This window comes from Hyperolius riggenbachi, chromosome 6 (assembly GCF_040937935.1).
Source record: "Hyperolius riggenbachi isolate aHypRig1 chromosome 6, aHypRig1.pri, whole genome shotgun sequence".
NCBI lineage: Eukaryota > Metazoa > Chordata > Amphibia > Anura > Hyperoliidae > Hyperolius > Hyperolius riggenbachi.
The window spans coordinates 126,957,681-126,976,502 of record NC_090651.1 but is presented as its reverse complement, the minus strand read 5'-3'; the positions used below and the strand labels follow the sequence as shown (position 1 = coordinate 126,976,502).

Sequence of the window (18,822 nt, the reverse complement as noted above, 5' to 3'; positions counted from 1 at the left end):
CACGGTCTTCTGCAAACAAACATGCTTTAATACGTTTCCATTCATGACTTTGACATACATGGCAAAAAAAACTGCAATGTAACTCCCCCAGGTTTAAAAATGCCCTGCAATTTTTTTTTAATTATTTTTCTCAAAAACTAAAGGTCTTTAAAAAAAATTGACATGTTCTCAAAAGTAACAAGCACATCATGTTACAAAATTGCATTTTCCTGCTACTACTATCTTTAAAAAAAAAGTTCTCTAAAACTACAAGGCCTTTCTAAAAAAAAAACCATCTAGGAATTCCTACTTTTCTTTACATGTTCCCACAAATATCACTGACATAAATAGCAAAAACAACTGCAATCTAATGCCTGCCAGGTTCAAACTCCTGTTTAACTACAACAGGGCTGTCCAACTCCAGTCCCGTAAAAGGCCAAGGTCCTCACACACCTTTTTGATGTGACTAAATCAGGAAGGTGTGGTTTATTATGTAGAGCACATTTGTCCATTTCTTTGTCCATCCTAAACACTGGCATGGATATGGCTCTTAAAGGGATACTGTAGGGGGGTCGGGGGAAAATGAGTTGAACTTACCCGGGGCTTCTAATGGTCCCCCGCAGACATCCTGTGTTGGCGCAGCAACTCACCGATGCTCCGGCCCCGCCTCTAGTTCACTTCTGGAATTTCTGACTTTAAAGTCAGAAAACCACTGCGCCTGCGTTGCCATGTCCTCACTCCCGCTGATGTCACCAGGAGTGTACTGCGCAGACACAGACCATACTGGGCCTCAGCAGTACGCTCTTGGTGACATCAGCGGGATCGAGGACACGGCAACGCAGGCGCAGTGGTTTTCAAACTTTAAAGTCTGAAATTCCAGAAGTGAACTGGAGGCGGGGCCGGAGCATCGGTGAGTGGCTGTGCCAACACAGGATGTCTGCGGGGGACCGTTAGAAGCCCCGGGTAAGTTCAACTCATTTTCCCCTGACATCCCTACAGTATCCCTTTAAGGACAGGAGTCGACAGCCCTGAACTACAACAACTTTAAAATACATTTTCTCAAAAATGACAAGGTCTTTTTTTTTACATTGACATTTTCCCCTTAGTCCTCACATGCTTTACAATTATGCTCCCATCACTGGGGGTAACTGCATATTCGTGGTTCTCGTGGTTCTCAAAAGAATGAACCACGCATGCAAAGAACACTCCCAGTGAGAGGAGTCTGATGGTGGAGCGTGCGCAGAAAGGGTCATGCATGTGCAGTGGAGTGGCAGTCAAAACTGCTAAGGATTTTAGAGCTGACAGCAGGAGAATGGAGGGGACCCAGGAGGATGCTGAGGGACCTGACAGACTGGGGGGGCTGGAAGAAGCAACAGTTTTAAGTTCAGCTGTGCTTTACAAAAAGCAATGTTGCCACATGTGACACTGCCACAAATTGCATGTTTGAGGGCTTCACAATTAACACAAAAAGTTGGCGCTATAGACTTCAATGCAAAAGTGCAAAAGTGAAACTGAAACCTGGAACAGAGTCTGAAACCAGAGTTGGGTGTGTGGAGGTCGCTATCATTGGTGTAAAGTGAGCAGAGAAGGAGGGAGGTCACACAGCTCTCAAATGCTGCTCTGATGAAGGTCAGAATCTGAGACATGCTTCCCTAGCCTTAACTAAATTTTATAATCAGGAAAGCATTTATCTGCATATAAATGGTGTCAGGTGCAGCCATTTGATAGAGTTTGCTGTTTAACAAGGGTGCATTTATACTGTTTACATTTACTGATTCTGTATACTAATAAAACTCATCTTGGAATTCAAACTTTAATCTGGTTTCCGCTCTACAACCAGGTTTGCAAATAGTAAAAGCCACACCTTTTGAACATTCAACCAAAGTTGCTTGGAAACAAATTCTGTGTCAGTTAACAGTCCTCAGTCTGAGAAATCTTTAAAGAAAATTAGAAATCATTTTCTGTTTTCTTTATGGCTTCTCCTGCAGGAATAAAAACATTTTTGATTAAATAGGAAGTTTAATCAAAGAGTGACATCATCTTCATAATTTATCCTACACAGGAAGAGGAAGTAAGCAGTGGCATAGCTACAGAGCCGGGTCCAGTCAAAAATGGCGCGAATGAATAATGGCGCACGGTGATGCCGCTATTTTTTGGCCGCTTACTGTTATTTAACGTTTAGCTAAAACTATAAAACGTTAAATACGGTTTTGAAATCTTCACTTTTCTAAGTGCTTACCGTTTTTTTCATTTGCCGTACTAAATCTGATTTGTAATGCCTGGTGGAACGTTCACTACCTTACACTTTTTTTAAACGTTTCATTTCATTAACTATTATGTATGCTATTTAATCATGTTACACTGTTTGACTATACCAGTGAAAAATGTTAAATAACGTTTTTTATTGACATTAATAAATCTACCGATCTTTACTTAATGGTTTTCTGAAAGTTTATTTTTAGTTTCTGTACTACAGTGTGTGCTATTTGTAATGCTTGATGGAGCACACATTTGCAGTCCTTCTCCTTATTAAAGTTATTTACTGTTAACTGTACGTTACGTTATTTTAATTATGCCGCCTCATATTGTTTCTTTCTCTTCCGATATATATATATATATATATATATATATATATATATATATATATATATATATATATATATATTATTTTCTAATAAAATGAAATAAAAATGATACTTTTTTTAATTTATGATTCTAATTATTATTTATATGCCGCTTAACAATCACGGTGTATTCATTAAGGTTTATTGTTAATTAGCGTTTACAGCACTGTGTACCTCTATGGCAATGATAACTACCGATATGCCACATAACAGTCACAGTGTATTAAGTTTTAGAGTTAATTAGAGTTTACAGTGCTGTGTATTAGCTAGGGATAATTTACGTTAAGGAATCCTATACCCTCTGCGCCATTATTTACTTTTCAGTTCGTTTTTCTTCCGTGCACCAGTCCATAATTAAACATTGATAATGCTCAATAATGTTAAGGCTATGTTTTCTATTTGGCGCCATTTTTAAACAATGGTGCTGTGCGCCATTTTTCTCTGACCCCACAGAGCCAGAGGCATCAGTACAAATTTTACATTGGGATCCCCCAGCAGAATTTTATACTGGAGACCCTCAATGCTGTATTTCCTTCTCCCCTAGAAACTTGCTTCCAAGGACTGTGGTGGTGAAAGGGTGCCTGTGCCTGATGTCACAGCGCTATTTACATTTGTGTATAATGATGATCCATGATTCCATTATCTGCTAATGGAGCAGCAACTGAATAAACAAGCACAGCATCCAATGTTTAGATTCCACAAAGGTTCAGGCATATCACATTGCTCGCAGGTTAAAGCATTATTTTTATTCTAATAAAGAAGGACAGGAGACCTTCAGTGGAGGCATAGAAACACAGGATGAGGCACAGGGGAGCAGAGAAGTAGAGCAGGAGGCACAGAGGAAGCACAGGAAGATAAGAGGGAGATCAGAAGGACAAGAGGAGGACAGAGAGGACAGAGGGTAACAGCAGAGGAGTATCTAGAGGGGTACAGGCATGGCTCGTGCCATGGGCACCACAGCACCATATGAACCATACCTGCCCCTGTGCTGCGCCCCATGCCTGCCCCTGTGCCTCCCAGTTGCTCACACCAGATTAATTCAGTTATCTGGGGAAGATAGCCTCTCAGCAACATCCTGAGCCAAAAAACACAGGCAACCATAACACATGTATGCGAGAAAGGATGCTGTTTTCAGAGGGGAAGGGGGCTGTGACTGTTTGCCATAGGCTCTATATTACCCAGATACACTCCTGGGTAACAGTAGGTTACACTAGAGGCACGGGGGGGGGGGGGGGGGAACGAATAATATTTAATTACTTAAAGCCTTTTGTAGCATGAACATTGTTGATTAGCGATTGTGCAATTTCACTTTGATGCCTTTTATCATGTTTGTATACACAATTAGTGTTGGGCGAACATCTAGCTGTTCGGGTTCGGGCCGAACAGGCCGAACATGGCCGCGATGTTCGGGTGTTCGACCCGAACTCCGAACATAATGGAAGTCAATGGGGACCCGAACTTTTGTGGTTTGTAAAGCCTCCTTACATGCTACATACCCCAAATTTACAGGGTATGTGCACCTTGGGAGTGGGTACAAGAGGAAAAAAAAATTTAGCAAAAAGAGCTTATAGTTTTTGAGAAAATCGATTTTAAAGTTTCAAAGGGAAAACTGTCTTTTAAATGCGGGAAATGTCTGTTTTCTTTGCACAGGTAACATGCTTTTTGTCGGCATGCAGTTATAAATGTAATACATATAAGAGGTTCCAGGAAAAGGGACCGGTAATGCTAACCCAGCAGCAGCACACGTGATGGAACAGGAGGAGGGTGGCGCAGGAGGAGAAGGCCACGCTTTGAGACACAAAAACCCAGGCCTTGCATGAGGACAAGAAGCGTGCGGATAGCATGCTTTGTACCACCATGCAGTCATAAATGTAATAAAGATAAGTGGTTCAATAAACAGGGACCACGCGGCAACGCTAACCCAGCAGCAGCACACGTGATGGAACAGGAGGAGGCGCAGGAGGAGAAGGCCACGCTTTGTGAGACACAACAACCCAGGCCTTGCATGAGGACAAAAAGCGTGCGGATAGCATGCTTTGTACCGCCATGTAGTCATAAATGTAATAAAGATAAGAGGTTCAATAAACAGGGACCACGCGGCAACGCTAACCCAGCAGCAGCAGCAGCACACGTGATGGAACAGGAGGAGGCGCAGGAGGAGAAGGCCACGCTTTGTGAGACACAACAACCCAGGCCTTGCATGAGGACAAAAAGCGTGCGGATAGCATGCTTTGTACCGCCATGTAGTCATAAATGTAATAAAGATAAGAGGTTCCATAAACAGGGACCGGCAACGGTAACCCAGCAGCAGCAGCAGCAGCAGCAGCACACGTGATGGAACAGGAGGAGGCGCAGGAGGAGAAGGCCACGCTTTGTGAGACACAACAACCCAGGCCTTGCATGAGGACAAAAAGCGTGCGGATATAGCAGCAATGCTTTTTGCCGCCATGCAGTCATAAATGTAATACAGATGAGAGGTTCAATAAACAGGGACCGGAAACGCTAAACCATCCCAGATGTTCATCGGTCATGTTACTTGGTTGGGGTCCAGGAGTGTTGCGTAGTCGTTTCCAATCCAGGATTGATTCATTTTAATTTGAGTCAGACGGTCTGCATTTTCTGTGGAGAGGCGGATACGCCGATCTGTGATGATGCCTCCGGCAGCACTGAAACAGCGTTCCGACATAACGCTGGCTGCCGGGCAAGCCAGCACCTCTATTGCGTACATTGCCAGTTCGTGCCAGGTGTCTAGCTTCATGCCCGGTTTCAGGTCCAGCGGTGCCAGCCACAAATCCGTCTGTTCCTTTATTCCCCTCCAAATTTCCTCCCCTGTGTGCTGCTTATCCCCAAGGCAGATCAGCTTCAGCAACGCTTGCTGACGCATGCCAACAGCTGTGCTGCACTGCTTCCACGATCCTACTGCTGCTGGTGCTGGGTTAGCATTTCCGGATGAGGTACAGCTTTGAGATGCGTTGGAGGAGAAGGAGTCAGAGAGGTAGGTGCTGCTGTTGTTATCCAGCTGTTTGCGGCGTGGGCAACACCCGCGCCGTAGCAGGTGAGGAATCGCTGCCAGGCTCCACAAGGTTCACCCAGTGCGCGGTAAGGGAGATGTATCGACCCTGGCCGAACGCACTCGTCCAGGTGTCAGTGGTGAGGTGAACCTTGCAGGCAACGGCATTCTTCAAGCTTCGGGTTATTTAGCTGACCACGTGCTCATGCAACTCAGGCACTGCAGAGCGCGCAAAGTGGTAGCGGCTGGGAACCACGTAACGTGGGATGGCCACTGACATCATGCCCTTGAAGCTGTTTGTCTCCACCACTCGATATGGCAGCATTTCGCAGGCCAGAAGCTTGGCTATGCTGGCTGGCTGTTACTGCCACGGCCCGGGGGTCATTTGCTGGCAATTTCCTCTTGTGCTCAAACATCTCAGAGACAGACAACTCAACCGTAGCGCTGCACACCGAAGGGCTGTTGGTTGTTGTGTTTGATGAACACTGGGAGACCTCAAGAGCACTAGTCCGGAAAGTGACAGTGTCAGCATCGTCTGATGTTTGTGAATGTTGTGAACCACGCAATGGCTGGGCTACTGCTGCTGCTGAGGCGGGTCTGGTGGTGAGTCTGGTGAACCCAAGGGAGGCAGTGTTGCTGGTGGTACCCTGTCCTGCCGCGTTTGCCCACAGAGTGGGATGTTTGGATAGAATGTGGCGGCTCATGCTGGTGGTGGAGAGGTTGTTAATACTTTTCCCCCTGCTCAGGCGGGTCTTGCACACCTTGCAAATCGCCATGGTAACATCCTCAGTGCAGTCTTCAAAGAAAGCCCAGACTTTAACTGGCTGAGGACTCGGACCTCGTGCGTGATGTGCTGGTGCTGCTTAACCCACTGCTGGACGCTTGAGAGGTCATCCAAGTAATTATCTGGTCCTGTTCTTTTGGATCTGTGAGGGTTGTTGTCCTGGACAACATGGGCAGTATTGAGTGGGTTTTCTTGGGTGCTCCCCTGTGGCCTGTACGTGAACCGTCAGGGGAAACACCTCTTCCCTTGCCCCTCCCTCTTTCACCGGATTTCTTCCTCATTTCACTTATCCTTAAAGTACACGCTGACTGGCAGCAGTACAGTGGCAGTACAGAAATGCTATACAGTGGTGGGTGAGCGGTGTACCACTATTGTCAGCAGTGACACAGAGCACAATGCTATACAGTGGCGGGTGAGCGGTGTACTACTGTTCCCAGCAGACACAGAGTGGAAGTAAACACAATGCTATATAGTGTGGCTGAGCCGTGTACACAGAGTGGCATTAAACACAATGCTATATAGTCTGCTATATAGTCACCCCGAACAGGGTGATGTTCTGCAGAACCCAAACAGTGGCAAACACTGTTCGCCCAACACTACTGGGAGGGAACGCAGATTTTAGTACCTAAACACACGATACAACATGTTTTCCGGGGTCGGACTCTGAGGCACATACAGATGGTCCCGATCATCATCCTCATCATACAACTCTTCTCCTGAGTCTGACCCACCCACCACCTCTGCCACCCCAACATCCCCAGACACAGACCCCTCATCGTCCTCAACATTAACTTGGGATGCTGGCCTGAGCCAGACCTCCTCCTCCACATCAGGCCCCATCATCTCCTCAATGGCAGCCCTCATTAATCGCTCTGGCGACGGACTGATGGACGCAACGTTCTCCTCCGGGGAGGGCTGCTGCTGACCACTGGCTGCTGGGGTGGATGTTATAGCTTGCGTGGGGCGTTGGCTGTTGCTGTTGTTGGGAGTGCTGCTCACAGCGGAGGTCTCTGGGGAACTCATGTTGAGCTCATATAGTGGTTGACGGTGAGTGGAGTATTACTGATCCCAGCAATATACACACTGACTGGCAGAGTACGCAATGCTATATAGTGTGGCTGAGCGGTGTACATAGAGTGGCAGTAAACACAATGCTATATAGTCTGGCTGAGCGAGCGGTGTACTACTGTTCCCAGCAGAATCAGAGTGGCAGTAAACAATGGTATATAGTCTGGCTGAGCGGTGTACACAGAGTGTCAGTAAACAATGGTATATAGTCTGGCTGAGCGAGCGGTGTACTACTGTTCCCAGCAGAATCAGAGTGGCAGTAAACAATGGTATATAGTCTGGCTGAGCGGTGTACACAGAGTGTCAGTAAACAATGGTATATAGTCTGGCTGAGCGGTGTACACACAATGCTATATAGTCTGCTATATAGTGTCAGTAAACAATGGTATATAGTCTGGCTGAGCGAGCGGTGTACTACTGTTCCCAGCAGAATCAGAGTGGCAGTAAACAATGGTATATAGTCTGGCTGAGCGGTGTACACAGAGTTTCAGTAAACAATGGTATATAGTCTGGCTGAGCGGTGTACACAGAGTGTCAGTAAACAATGGTATATAGTCTGGCTGAGCGGTGTACACAGAGTGGCAGTAAACACAATGCTATATAGTCTGGCTGAGCGAGCGGTGTACTACTGTTCCCAGCAGAATCAGAGTGGCAGTAAACAATGGTATATAGTCTGGCTGAGCGGTGTACACAGAGTGGCAGTAAACACAATGCTATATAGTCTGGCTGAGCGAGCGGTGTACTACTGTTCCCAGCAGAATCAGAGTGGCAGTAAACAATGGTATATAGTCTGGCTGAGCGGTGTACACAGAGTGTCAGTAAACAATGGTATATAGTCTGGCTGAGCGGTGTACACAGAGTGTCAGTAAACAATGGTATATAGTCTGGCTGAGCGGTGTACACAGAGTGGCAGTAAACACAATGCTATATACTCTGGCTGAGCGAGCGGTGTACTACTGTTCCCAGCAGACACAGAACAGTAAACAGAATGCTATATAGTGTGGCTGAGCGAGCGGTGTACCACTATTCCCAGCAGACACAGAACAGTAAACAGAATGCTATATAGTGTGGCTGAGCGAGCGGTGTACCACTATTCCCAGCAGACACAGAACAGTAAACAGAATGCTATATAGTGTGGCTGAGCGAGCGGTGTACCACTATTCCCAGCAGACACAGAACAGTAAACAGAATGCTATATAGTGTGGCTGAGCGAGCGGTGTACCACTATTCCCAGCAGACACAGAACAGTGAACAGAATGCTATATAGTGTGGCTGAGCGAGCGGTGTACCACTATTCCCAGCAGACACAGAACAGTGAACAGAATGCTATATAGTGTGGCTGAGCGAGCGGTGTACCACTATTCCCAGCAGACACAGAGTGGCAGTAAACAGAATGCTATATAGTGTGGCTGAGCGAGGTACACAGAGTGGCAGTAAACAGAATGCTATATAGTGTGGCTGAGCAAGCGGTGTACTACTATTCCCAGCAGACACAGAGTGGCAGTAAACAGAATGCTATATAGTGTGGCTGAGCGAGGTACACAGAGTGGCAGTAAACAGAATGCTATATAGTGTGGCTGAGCAAGCGGTGTACTACTGTTCCCAGCAGACACAGAACAGTACACAGAATGCTATATAGTGTGGCTGAACGAGCGGTGTACTACTGTTCCCAGCAGACACAGAACAGTACACAGAATGCTATATAGTGTGGCTGAACGAGCGGTGTACTACTGTTCCCAGCAGACACAGAACAGTACACAGAATGCTATATAGTGTGGCTGAACGAGCGGTGTACTACTGTTCCCAGCAGACACAGAACAGTACACAGAATGCTATATAGTGTGGCTGAACGAGCGGTGTACTACTGTTCCCAGCAGCGACACACAATGACTGGGGGGGACCCTGGCTAGCGTGGCTGGAGCGCGAACTACCCTGCCTGCCTACCCAAAGCTAAACCCACAGACAAATGGCGGAGATATGACGTGGTTCGGGTATTTATTTACCCGAACCACGTGACAGTTCGGCCAATCAGAGCGCGTTCGGGTCCGAACCACGTGACCCGTTCGGCCAATCACAGCGCTAGCCGAACGTTCGGGGAACGTTCGGCCATGCGCTCTTAGTTCGGCCATATGGCCGAACGGTTTGGCCGAGCACCGTCAGGTGTTCGGCCGAACTCGAACATCACCCGAACAGGGTGATGTTCTGCAGAACCCGAACAGTGGCGAACACTGTTCGCCCAACACTATACACAATATGATGGCAAAACTAATACTGAGAATATAATTCCCATTCTCAATTCTGTCTATGAATATTGCAGGTGCTGATGTTGCCAAGGATGATGGTGTTTATTCCAGCTATGTATTCCGCTTCACTCAGAATGGAAGGCACACTATGACAATTTATGCTGAGCTGACAAACATCACTTCACCGAAACATGCACAGACTCAGAGCAATGGAGCCCTTTATGTCGCTGGTTACATTGAAAATGGTAAGCTCGCAAAACCATAATAATACTAGGCTGAGAAAAATTAGACAGCAGGTAATATGAGTATAATAAAAACGATGGGTCAAATACATATAATCGGATTCCTGCAAGAGTTGTACCAATACAAAGCAAAATAAATAAAACATTTTAGTCTATGTGTCAGATAGCCATTGCACAGTAAATGTTAGAGGAATTGTAATGAAAATAATGTAGAGAATACAATTGCTTATTTTTTTTACAATATTAAATTATGGAAGTGGTTGTCAAGCTGGTGCAGCTCTGAGCAATATTTGTTTACTGAGAGCTGTGAAGCCAGTGCAAATAATAGTTGGTCTCCCAGAATGCTCAGGGGTGGGGTGAGAATTCTGCATAATAAACAGCACAGGCTATGCTGAAACCAGGAAAATTAACATAAAAGGGGGTATGCTGAATAATTTACTGCCATCTATATACTATATACTATTTACTATACAATATGCCACTCCAGTGCCTCTTTAAGATGTATTGTAATTGTACTCACAGTCTGTTTTTGTGTAAATGTTTTTCAAGGAATGATCAACATGAATCCTCCTCGACCAGTTCACAATGGGGAAATCCAGAGTATGGATGAACCATTCAGCAGAGTCCTTTTCCTGGGTTGTCTTAGAGTTATGAATGTCTCTGGAAACGCACTGAATGAGGATGTTTTCCCTCCTGGTAAAATCACTGACCTAGAAGCGAAAGCAGATAATGGTTATGTAGCACTGACTTGGACAGCTCCAGGTGACGATTATGACCAGGGAGCTGGTGAGTTCTCTATCTTCTCAATTTTCACTGATCTGTTGATATTTCACTAGTAAAATGTGTTGATGCATCAACTAACCTGATACATAAAAAAACCCATCACTTATTGCTTACCTCACTTCGACCAGTCTTTATGGTGTGGATAAAATAGACAGGGATGCCTTTAGGTTTTTATGGGCCTATATAACACAAACCCCTGGCCCCCCCTCCTCAACACTGCTGAAGGTATCACAGCATAAACTGGTTAGTGGATCGATCCTTGACATGGTGGCTATCAGCACTCATGAATCAAAAACTTCCATAGATCACAAGATTGGGAAAGGTTAAGCTAAGTACTGCTTGACACTTGGCTGCTCACAGAAGAAATGAGTGAATCAGTGGTGCCCTTTCCATCAACAAGCTTCTATAGAAGTAGTAAGGAAGCCTGTTGCCATACAGAAATACTAACGGTCCAAAAGACAAGATGCTTCTCCTCAACCTCGGTCCCTAGAAATAATAACATAACCAGAAGGCAGCGGGTGTCATACCACCTCGTGCCATTTTTATTTCTTGAGATATACTACCCAGCACCTCTGTTCTCTATTTCTGGAGAACGTGCTATACATAATGTAGCGTGTATCCCTGCACATTAGCTGCTCCACACATAAGCTTACACCTTACTTTTGGTGTAAAAAATAAAATAGGCCAAAAGCCACAACCGGCCGATAAGCCAACCCCCAAAGTGGCATCCTATTCCCCCTGCAGAGCACGCTCTGGAGTATGCCAATTTAAGAATATCTTTTTTAACAGGTACGTTTTTTAAAACTTTTTTCATAACATAAAAAAAAATAATGATGCCATACATTTTATAGCATATAAGAAGGAAAGTAATAAAAGGCAAAAGGAGGAGAGGGGGGGAGGAGGGAGACAGGAAGAGGAGTAATATCGCTAATAAGAATATTACTATCAGACCCTCGTATAATACAGGATGAGAACATTGGCTGATATATGAATCTTCACATATTGCGATTGCGGAGAAAAGTATTTCTAAGGCCCCGTTCACACTTGCGGTTGTCTGCCAAACGGACCAGATGACCTGACCGGATCCGGACCGGATCCGGATCGGATCCGTACGGTTCTGATCCGGATCCGATCCGGATCCGGTCAGGTTGCATCAGGTGTTCATCAGGATGCGATCCGGATCCGTTTGGCAAAAGTTACGTAAAAAACAAAAAAAATGTTGGGGTCTGGGAGGTCAGCAGAAGGGGGACCTGTGGAATCAGGCCCTCTGCTGTTTAGCACTCACCTCCACCTCCAACATGCTGCCAACATCTCCAGCTCGTGCTGCTCCACTCCAAAATGCTTGCCCATGTGTCCCCGATCCAATATCGCCGCAACAATCCTCATAGGAAGTGGGGTAGAACATCCGGATTTTTAGCCAGTGTGTTGTGCGCTATCCGGTTCTCATTGATTTGTATTGGCCGGATGGTGCAGTCCGGCTCCGCCCCGGATACGGCTGCCGGAGGAGCCGGACCAAAAAATAGCGCATGTTGGAACGGACGCCGGAGTCCGGATCCGGTCCGGCTCCGGTCCGGACGAAACGGACGCATGTGAACGGTGGCATAGACTTACATTGCTATGCCGTGCATCCGTTTCGTCCGTTCCGCATGCGGTGCGGCTCCGGCACGGCGATTCCGGATAGCCACCGCTAATGTGAACCGGGCCTAAGGAAGCATGAAACTTGGACGCCCATTAGCAGTAAAAGTTTGGCCGCCCCATAGACGCCCATACAAAATATTGATGAAAATATGAAATTTGGGTACCGGGCCGCCTGCAATGAAAAATGCAGCAACAAATTTGTAGCCACAATGAAAAATGTCATAGTTTTACCAATATTTTGTATGGGCGCACGTGGGGCACCAAAAATGTATGTTTTGTTGTTGTTGTGGAATTGCAGCAGGTGGGACGGTTAAGTGTAAAGGGACTACGAACACCTCTCATGGGCATGCCTTAAAGACTCCGACCAGTACTGCAAAGTACTTAAAGATGCATACCATTCTGCAGCTTGTGCCCTTCTCTTTCATTTGATGCCTAAATCGCCTTCCTACACAAATAGTTTTTGTTCAATTTCAATTTAAAAATTGTGTCTGCCGTCTTGGCTATGTTATAACCTCCGGGTCACCCCTGTCTTCTCAGTTAGAGAAGTGCATCACTGAATGAAGCAGGAAGAGGAAGTGACACACATGGCCATTGCAAGAGGCTCCTCCAGAGGAGTCATAGCATGACATTGTTGGAAGTCATCTGGCTTAAAGGCATGACAAGACTATATATACTCTGTACAGTGCTGCGGAAGATGTCGGCGCTATATAAATACTAAATAATAATAATGCCCATTAGAGGTGCCCGGAGTCCCTTTAAGCGTCCAGGCAGGGTTTTAAGGTTAGGAATAAAGGAAGTTAAGGTTAGGCATGGGGGGGTTTTTAAGGATAGGCGAGGGGAAGGTTAGGTTAGACATTGGGGGTGTCTTCAAGGTTAGGTTAGTGTGTGTATGTGTGTGTGTGTGGGGGGGGGGGGGGGGCATTTAAGGTTAGGATTAGGGGGGTGGATTTAGGGTTAAGTATTGGCAGGGGTGTGGATAAGGTTCAGCACAGGTAAGGGGATGGTTCTGTGTGTGCATAAGGTTAGGTATAGTTGTGGTAAAATATCTGGATTATTTATTGTAATTTCAACTTTCTAAACTTGCTTGCTACTAGCATGCTACTCTTGAATATACCCCCAAGTCGAGTGAGGTGTGCAGGACTTCCCACCTGGGTACCGTCAGGATCCAAACTGGTAAGGAATTGATTGAAGTCTGCACCACCTCAGTCAAAGAAGCTTGAAGAAGGGCAGGAGAGCTGCCCTGGGCAGCTCGAAGCATGGCAGGAGTCCGAAACAGCGGTCTGTTCTGCCACACAGCATGTTTTAACTTTTGTATTCAATAAAGTCTTTGCGATTGACCGAGGTGGTGTGTACTTCAATCAATTCCTTACAACTTTCAAAACTTAGATTATTGGTAAATTTACCAATATACTACCAATCAAAATTAGGCGCCCACATTTCTTTGCCCTTTGTTATGCACATGATTCTACAATTGTTTGATTGTGCTTACTGTTCTTGGGCTGTTTAAGCTGTGCTGGTACTCACTGGCAGAAATTATTACATTTATGGCATTCTACTTTTAAGAAAACCAATCCTGAAAATAACTTTCTCTTTAATTTTTATTTCAGTTTCAAAGTATGACATCCGAATAAGCGCCAGGCCACTCATTTTAACACAACGCTTTTTCAGAGCAACTTACGTCAACGCTTCCCACATTGAACCAAAGAATGCTGGCAGCAGGGAGACCTTCACATTCAGACTCTGGAACTTGACTGCACATCAGAACATCATCTATATTGCAATCCGATCCACTGATAAAGCCGGGCAGCAGTCAGAGGTTTCTAATCTGGTTCATGTGGCCACACCCAGGACTCAGGAGGAAGACATGAACCATGCTTATTCTACAGCTGCTGCAAGGAGCAGTTCAACCACTGTGATAGTGACTGCTGCATTAGCACTTTCTCTGTGTCTTGCCATAGGTGCTGGTATTTATACTTGGAGAAAATATTCCTTGTATATATTACACAGTCGGGCAGCTGACAGCGAGTCACTGTGGACAAATCGTAGAGTTAAAGAAGAAGAGGAACCTTCCACCGAGTGTCAATATGAAGAATTTCCTCTTCAAGTGATATCGAGTGGTGATTGGAATCTACTTGAAGAACAGTCACTAGTGTTATAGGACTTGAAAGCTGATTAAGTAGTACTATTCATTTATGATAAATAAAAATGTTGCTGTGTACCGTGCAGAACACATTTAGAGTTACATTCAGTGACCAAAAACAACTTTGTGGGTCTGCGTGTGTTATAAATTTGGTACCTTTTCTATTATTGTCTATTAGGTGTAAAACTCCTGTAAGTCCTGTAAATGTATAATGTGCAAAGTCAGTGGGGGGAGACACCATTGTGGATGGCAGAGGCGTAGCTATGGGTAAGCAATGGGGGGACCTATGTCTCCAGGCGCAGCACTGTGAGGGCGCTCAGCATGGCCATTGCACCCCCATGAATAGGTGGATACCCTGTGTGCCCCTGCTTCTGTCCCTCCTTCTCCAGAGGAGTGCAAAAGCATTAACAGCAGCAGAAAAAGGCTATCTAAATGGGGCACATCTGGCTATCTAGACGAGGGAAGAGGTGGCACACCTGGCTATCTAAATGGGAGCACATTTGGCTATTTAAAGGGGGGGGGGGCATCTAACTATCTGAATGGGGTAAGGAGGCACATCTGGCTATCTAAAGAGGTGCACATTTGGCTATTTAAAGGAGGGCACATCTGGCTATCTGAATGGGGTAAGGAGGCACATATGGCTATCTAAATAACATTTGACTTCACCCATGACCACAGCCACATTCTCATGCGTGGCCACACCCATTTTGTCCAGAGGGGGGGGGGGGGCGCGCACAAACCGTCTTTGTCCCCGGGTGCAGAAAACCCTAGCTACGCCTCTGATGGATGGAATGTATATTTCACCCAGGTTCTAGTGCTTTCTATTCTAAGCAACTCCAGAAGCTGTATTTGGACTTTGCTGATGTGAGTCTGCATTGGCCAAGCCCTGGCTTGGGTCTCGAGCTGGCTAGGAGTAGTGCAGGGTGGGTGCTTCTGGCTGCCAAATCCTGGGTGGAGTTATCCACCAGGTTTTCTTTTGTGCATCTGCTGGCTATGCATGTGCTAGACTGCTAGTGTCTAAAAGTCCAGCAGACTAGTGTGCAGATGGAGAGAGATTGAGGAGACAGACTGACAGAGTGTCAGGAGTTGCAGACTGCTGGGTTTGTAAGGTTCTGGAGCTAGAAAGGCTAGCAGTGCTTCATTTGAGGACTTTTCTGTGCACCGAGTGTTTTGCTAGCACAACGTCAGCCAAGTAAGGACTGTTTTTCTGCCACAATAAAGCACCGTTTGTTTCTGAAACACTGTGTCCGCGCCTATCTGTAATACTGTCCTAGCACCCACTTGAAGCTAATCCCTCACAATATAGACTTCAATGCTTGCAGTCCATTATGGCTGTAATCGAAATTTCGCAAATTTCACAAAATTACGCAACATTTCGTGTTTATGGCGAATTTTGTAATTACGATCTTCTTCGTAATTACGATCGTTTACATAACACAAACAAATTAGAATTTCATGTTTAACACGCAAATTTGACCTTTCTCAAAACTGAGTTCCAGCCCAGAAGCTCCTGATACATTTAAAGCGACAGCACTTGCAGGTACCTTTGCCTTATCAGATATTGCAAGGCCCAAAACCAAGTGTCTCAGCATGCATGACTGCTAAGTGCACCTTGACAAAGAGCACCTTTTTTTTACAAGTGGCTGCAGGTAAAGCCTCCTGATACATTTAAACCAACAGCACGTGCAGGGACTTTTGCATTATCAGATATTGTAGCCCAAAACCAAGTGTCTCAGCATGACTTCTAAGTGCACCTTGACAAAGTGCAACTGTCTTAGAAGTGGCTGCAGGTAGAGCCTCCTGATGCATTTAAAGTGACAACAAGTGCAGGGACCTTTGCGTTATCAGATATTGCAAGGCCCAAAACCAAGTGTCTCAACATGACTAGAGTTGTCATGAATGGTTCAGCCACGACCGTATTCGCACGAACATCGGTGGTTCGCGTCAAGTTCGACCCGCCCCTATACTACATCATTGGGCTAAACTTTGACCCTCTACATCAGTCAGCAGACACATGGCAGCTAATCAGGCTGCACTCCCTCCTGGAGCCCCCCCCCCCCCTTATATTAGGCAGCAGCGTCGGCCATGATCTCAGTCTGTGTTGCAGCAGTAGTGAGAGAAGGGAGAGAAACCTGCTGCAGAGATAGGTAAAGCTTAGTTAGGCTCGTAGCTTGCTAGCTGATATTTGTTGTTGAAAAGCACCACAAAAAGAGCTCTTTTCAGAGCTAATGTTGACACTGCATTATACAGCCCTGTGTGTCGCAGCTGGCCCTTGCTAATTGCTATACTGTGCCCCTGCCCAGCACATTTAGTGTATACCTTTTCACTGCACCTGTGTGTGTGACTGCACATATTATACAAGCAGTCAGCACCTTTCACTGCATCTGTGTGTGACTGCACATTTGTGCAATAGACACTGCATATTACAGCCCTGTGTGCTGCAGCTGGCCCTTGCTAATTGCTATACTGTGCCAGGCCCAGCACAGTCCGTGCATACCTTTCACTGCACCTGCGTGACAGCACACAGTTTTATATACCAGTCACTGCATACCTGTTAACTGCACCTGTGTAACCGCACATTGTTTTACCAGAAGTCACTGCAACCTTTTCACTGCACCTGTGTAACCGCACATTGTTTTACCAGCAGTCACCTTTACACTGCACCTGTGTAACTGCAGATTGTTGTACCAGCAGTCACCTTTTCACTGCACCTGTGTGACCACACATTGTTGTACCAGCAGTCACCTTTTCACTGCACCTGTGTGACCGCACATTGTTGTACCAGTAGTCACCTTTTCACTGCACCGGTGTAACCGCACATTGTGGTACCAGCAGTCACCTTTTCACTGCACCTGTGTGACCGCACATTGTTGTACCAGCAGTCACCTTTTCACTGCAACTGTGTAACCACACATTGTATTAGTCAAGTCAGTGCATACCTTTCACTTCATGCCCCCCAATATGGACAAAACAAGAGGCAGAGGCAGAGCCAGAGGCAGGCCACCCAGCAGGTCTGTTCGAGGTCGAGATGGCGTGCTTTCGTGTTGGACCAAAGTACAGTGTTCAGAAGGCATGTGCCATCAACTCCCAATATTGCCAGGATGTACTTGACTATTTAACACAGAACACCTCATCTTCCTCAGCTTCCGCACGGAACCATGATATATCTTCCTCCGCAGCCACCACTGCTACTACTAGCAACACATCTGAGAGTTCAGTAATCTTCCTCCTGCTCCCATGTCCATGCAGGATGAACCCCTGGACTACTGGGTACACAGGCTTGACCTGTGGCCAGAGCTGTCACAATTTGCCATCCAACTTCTGGCTTGCCCTGCCTCAAGCGCAGCTGGAGGCATTGTCAGTAAGAAGAGAAGTCGCCTGGGTCACAAAAGTGTTCAGTACCTCACCTTTATCAAAATGAATGAGGCATGGATCCCGGAGGGCTACTGCCTGCCCGAAGACTAAGTCAGTCCCCACACACAGCATCTCTGCCTGCCTGCCTTAAGACTAAGTAGGTCCCCACACAGCATCTCTGCCTGCAGGCCGCTTGACTGCCTTCTCCACCACCACCAACAGGGTCCAGGACTCCAGGTGGATTCCTGAATTTTTAAGGCCACTGCTAGCAGTGGCCGCTATAATAATTTTTCTGGTGCGTGTACATGCCTGCCTAATTTTTCTGGCTGCACTAAAGCTGCAAAAACAAAACAAAACAAAAGGCATGGACATGTGTAAATTCCCCTTCGTGATCGCTCCCTTGCTGTGGTGAAGGGGCTTGCGTATCACAACGAAGCAATGACCGGCTAAATGAGTGGGTTGGGGGGCACACCTGACCCAAGAAGATAATAAGGTCATTGCTTCATTGTGGACAGACCAAATTCGATCAGCTGGACACTCAGTCACTGTTATTCTGTTATTCTGTCATTAAGCTACCTCATCCCGACAATATGGGCTTGAAAACCGCCATCACCTGCACTCTCACCATGGTGCGCACCAGTCCAGCACGGCCGTCACTACACAAACAGCTGTTTGCAGTGCGTTACACAGTGAGTTTAGTCTGTCAGTGTGAAGCAGTACACTAATTACACTACCTGATTGATGTATACACATGAAAGAAGCACTTTAGGCATCCAATTTAGCAATGCAATGTGATTTCTGCCCTTATGCTGGGGATACACGGCACGTTTCTGTACCGCGTATCGAGCCGCTGATGCTCCCAGCTGATAATTTCTGACAGGTCCGATACCCTGCCGGGTTGACCCATGTATGCCCAGCATTAAACCCTGCTGTGCGTCAAGTCCGGATTTTTTCCCG

The 18,822-nt window shown here is 46.2% G+C and overlaps 1 protein-coding gene across 1 annotated transcript in view; it reads left to right on the top strand.

The window, feature by feature from the left end:
• Nucleotides 1–15,750, top strand: part of LOC137521091 (calcium-activated chloride channel regulator 3A-1-like) — an 81,199-nt gene extending 65,449 nt beyond the window's left edge. The window contains exons 12-14 of the mRNA XM_068239876.1: nucleotides 9,783–9,953; nucleotides 10,500–10,736; nucleotides 13,979–15,750. Of these exons, the coding sequence (XP_068095977.1) occupies nucleotides 9,783–9,953; nucleotides 10,500–10,736; nucleotides 13,979–14,529 (959 nt within the window). The 3' untranslated portion in view covers nucleotides 14,530–15,750. The remainder of the gene's footprint in view (nucleotides 1–9,782; nucleotides 9,954–10,499; nucleotides 10,737–13,978) is intronic.
• Nucleotides 15,751–18,822: the final 3,072 nt, after the last annotated feature.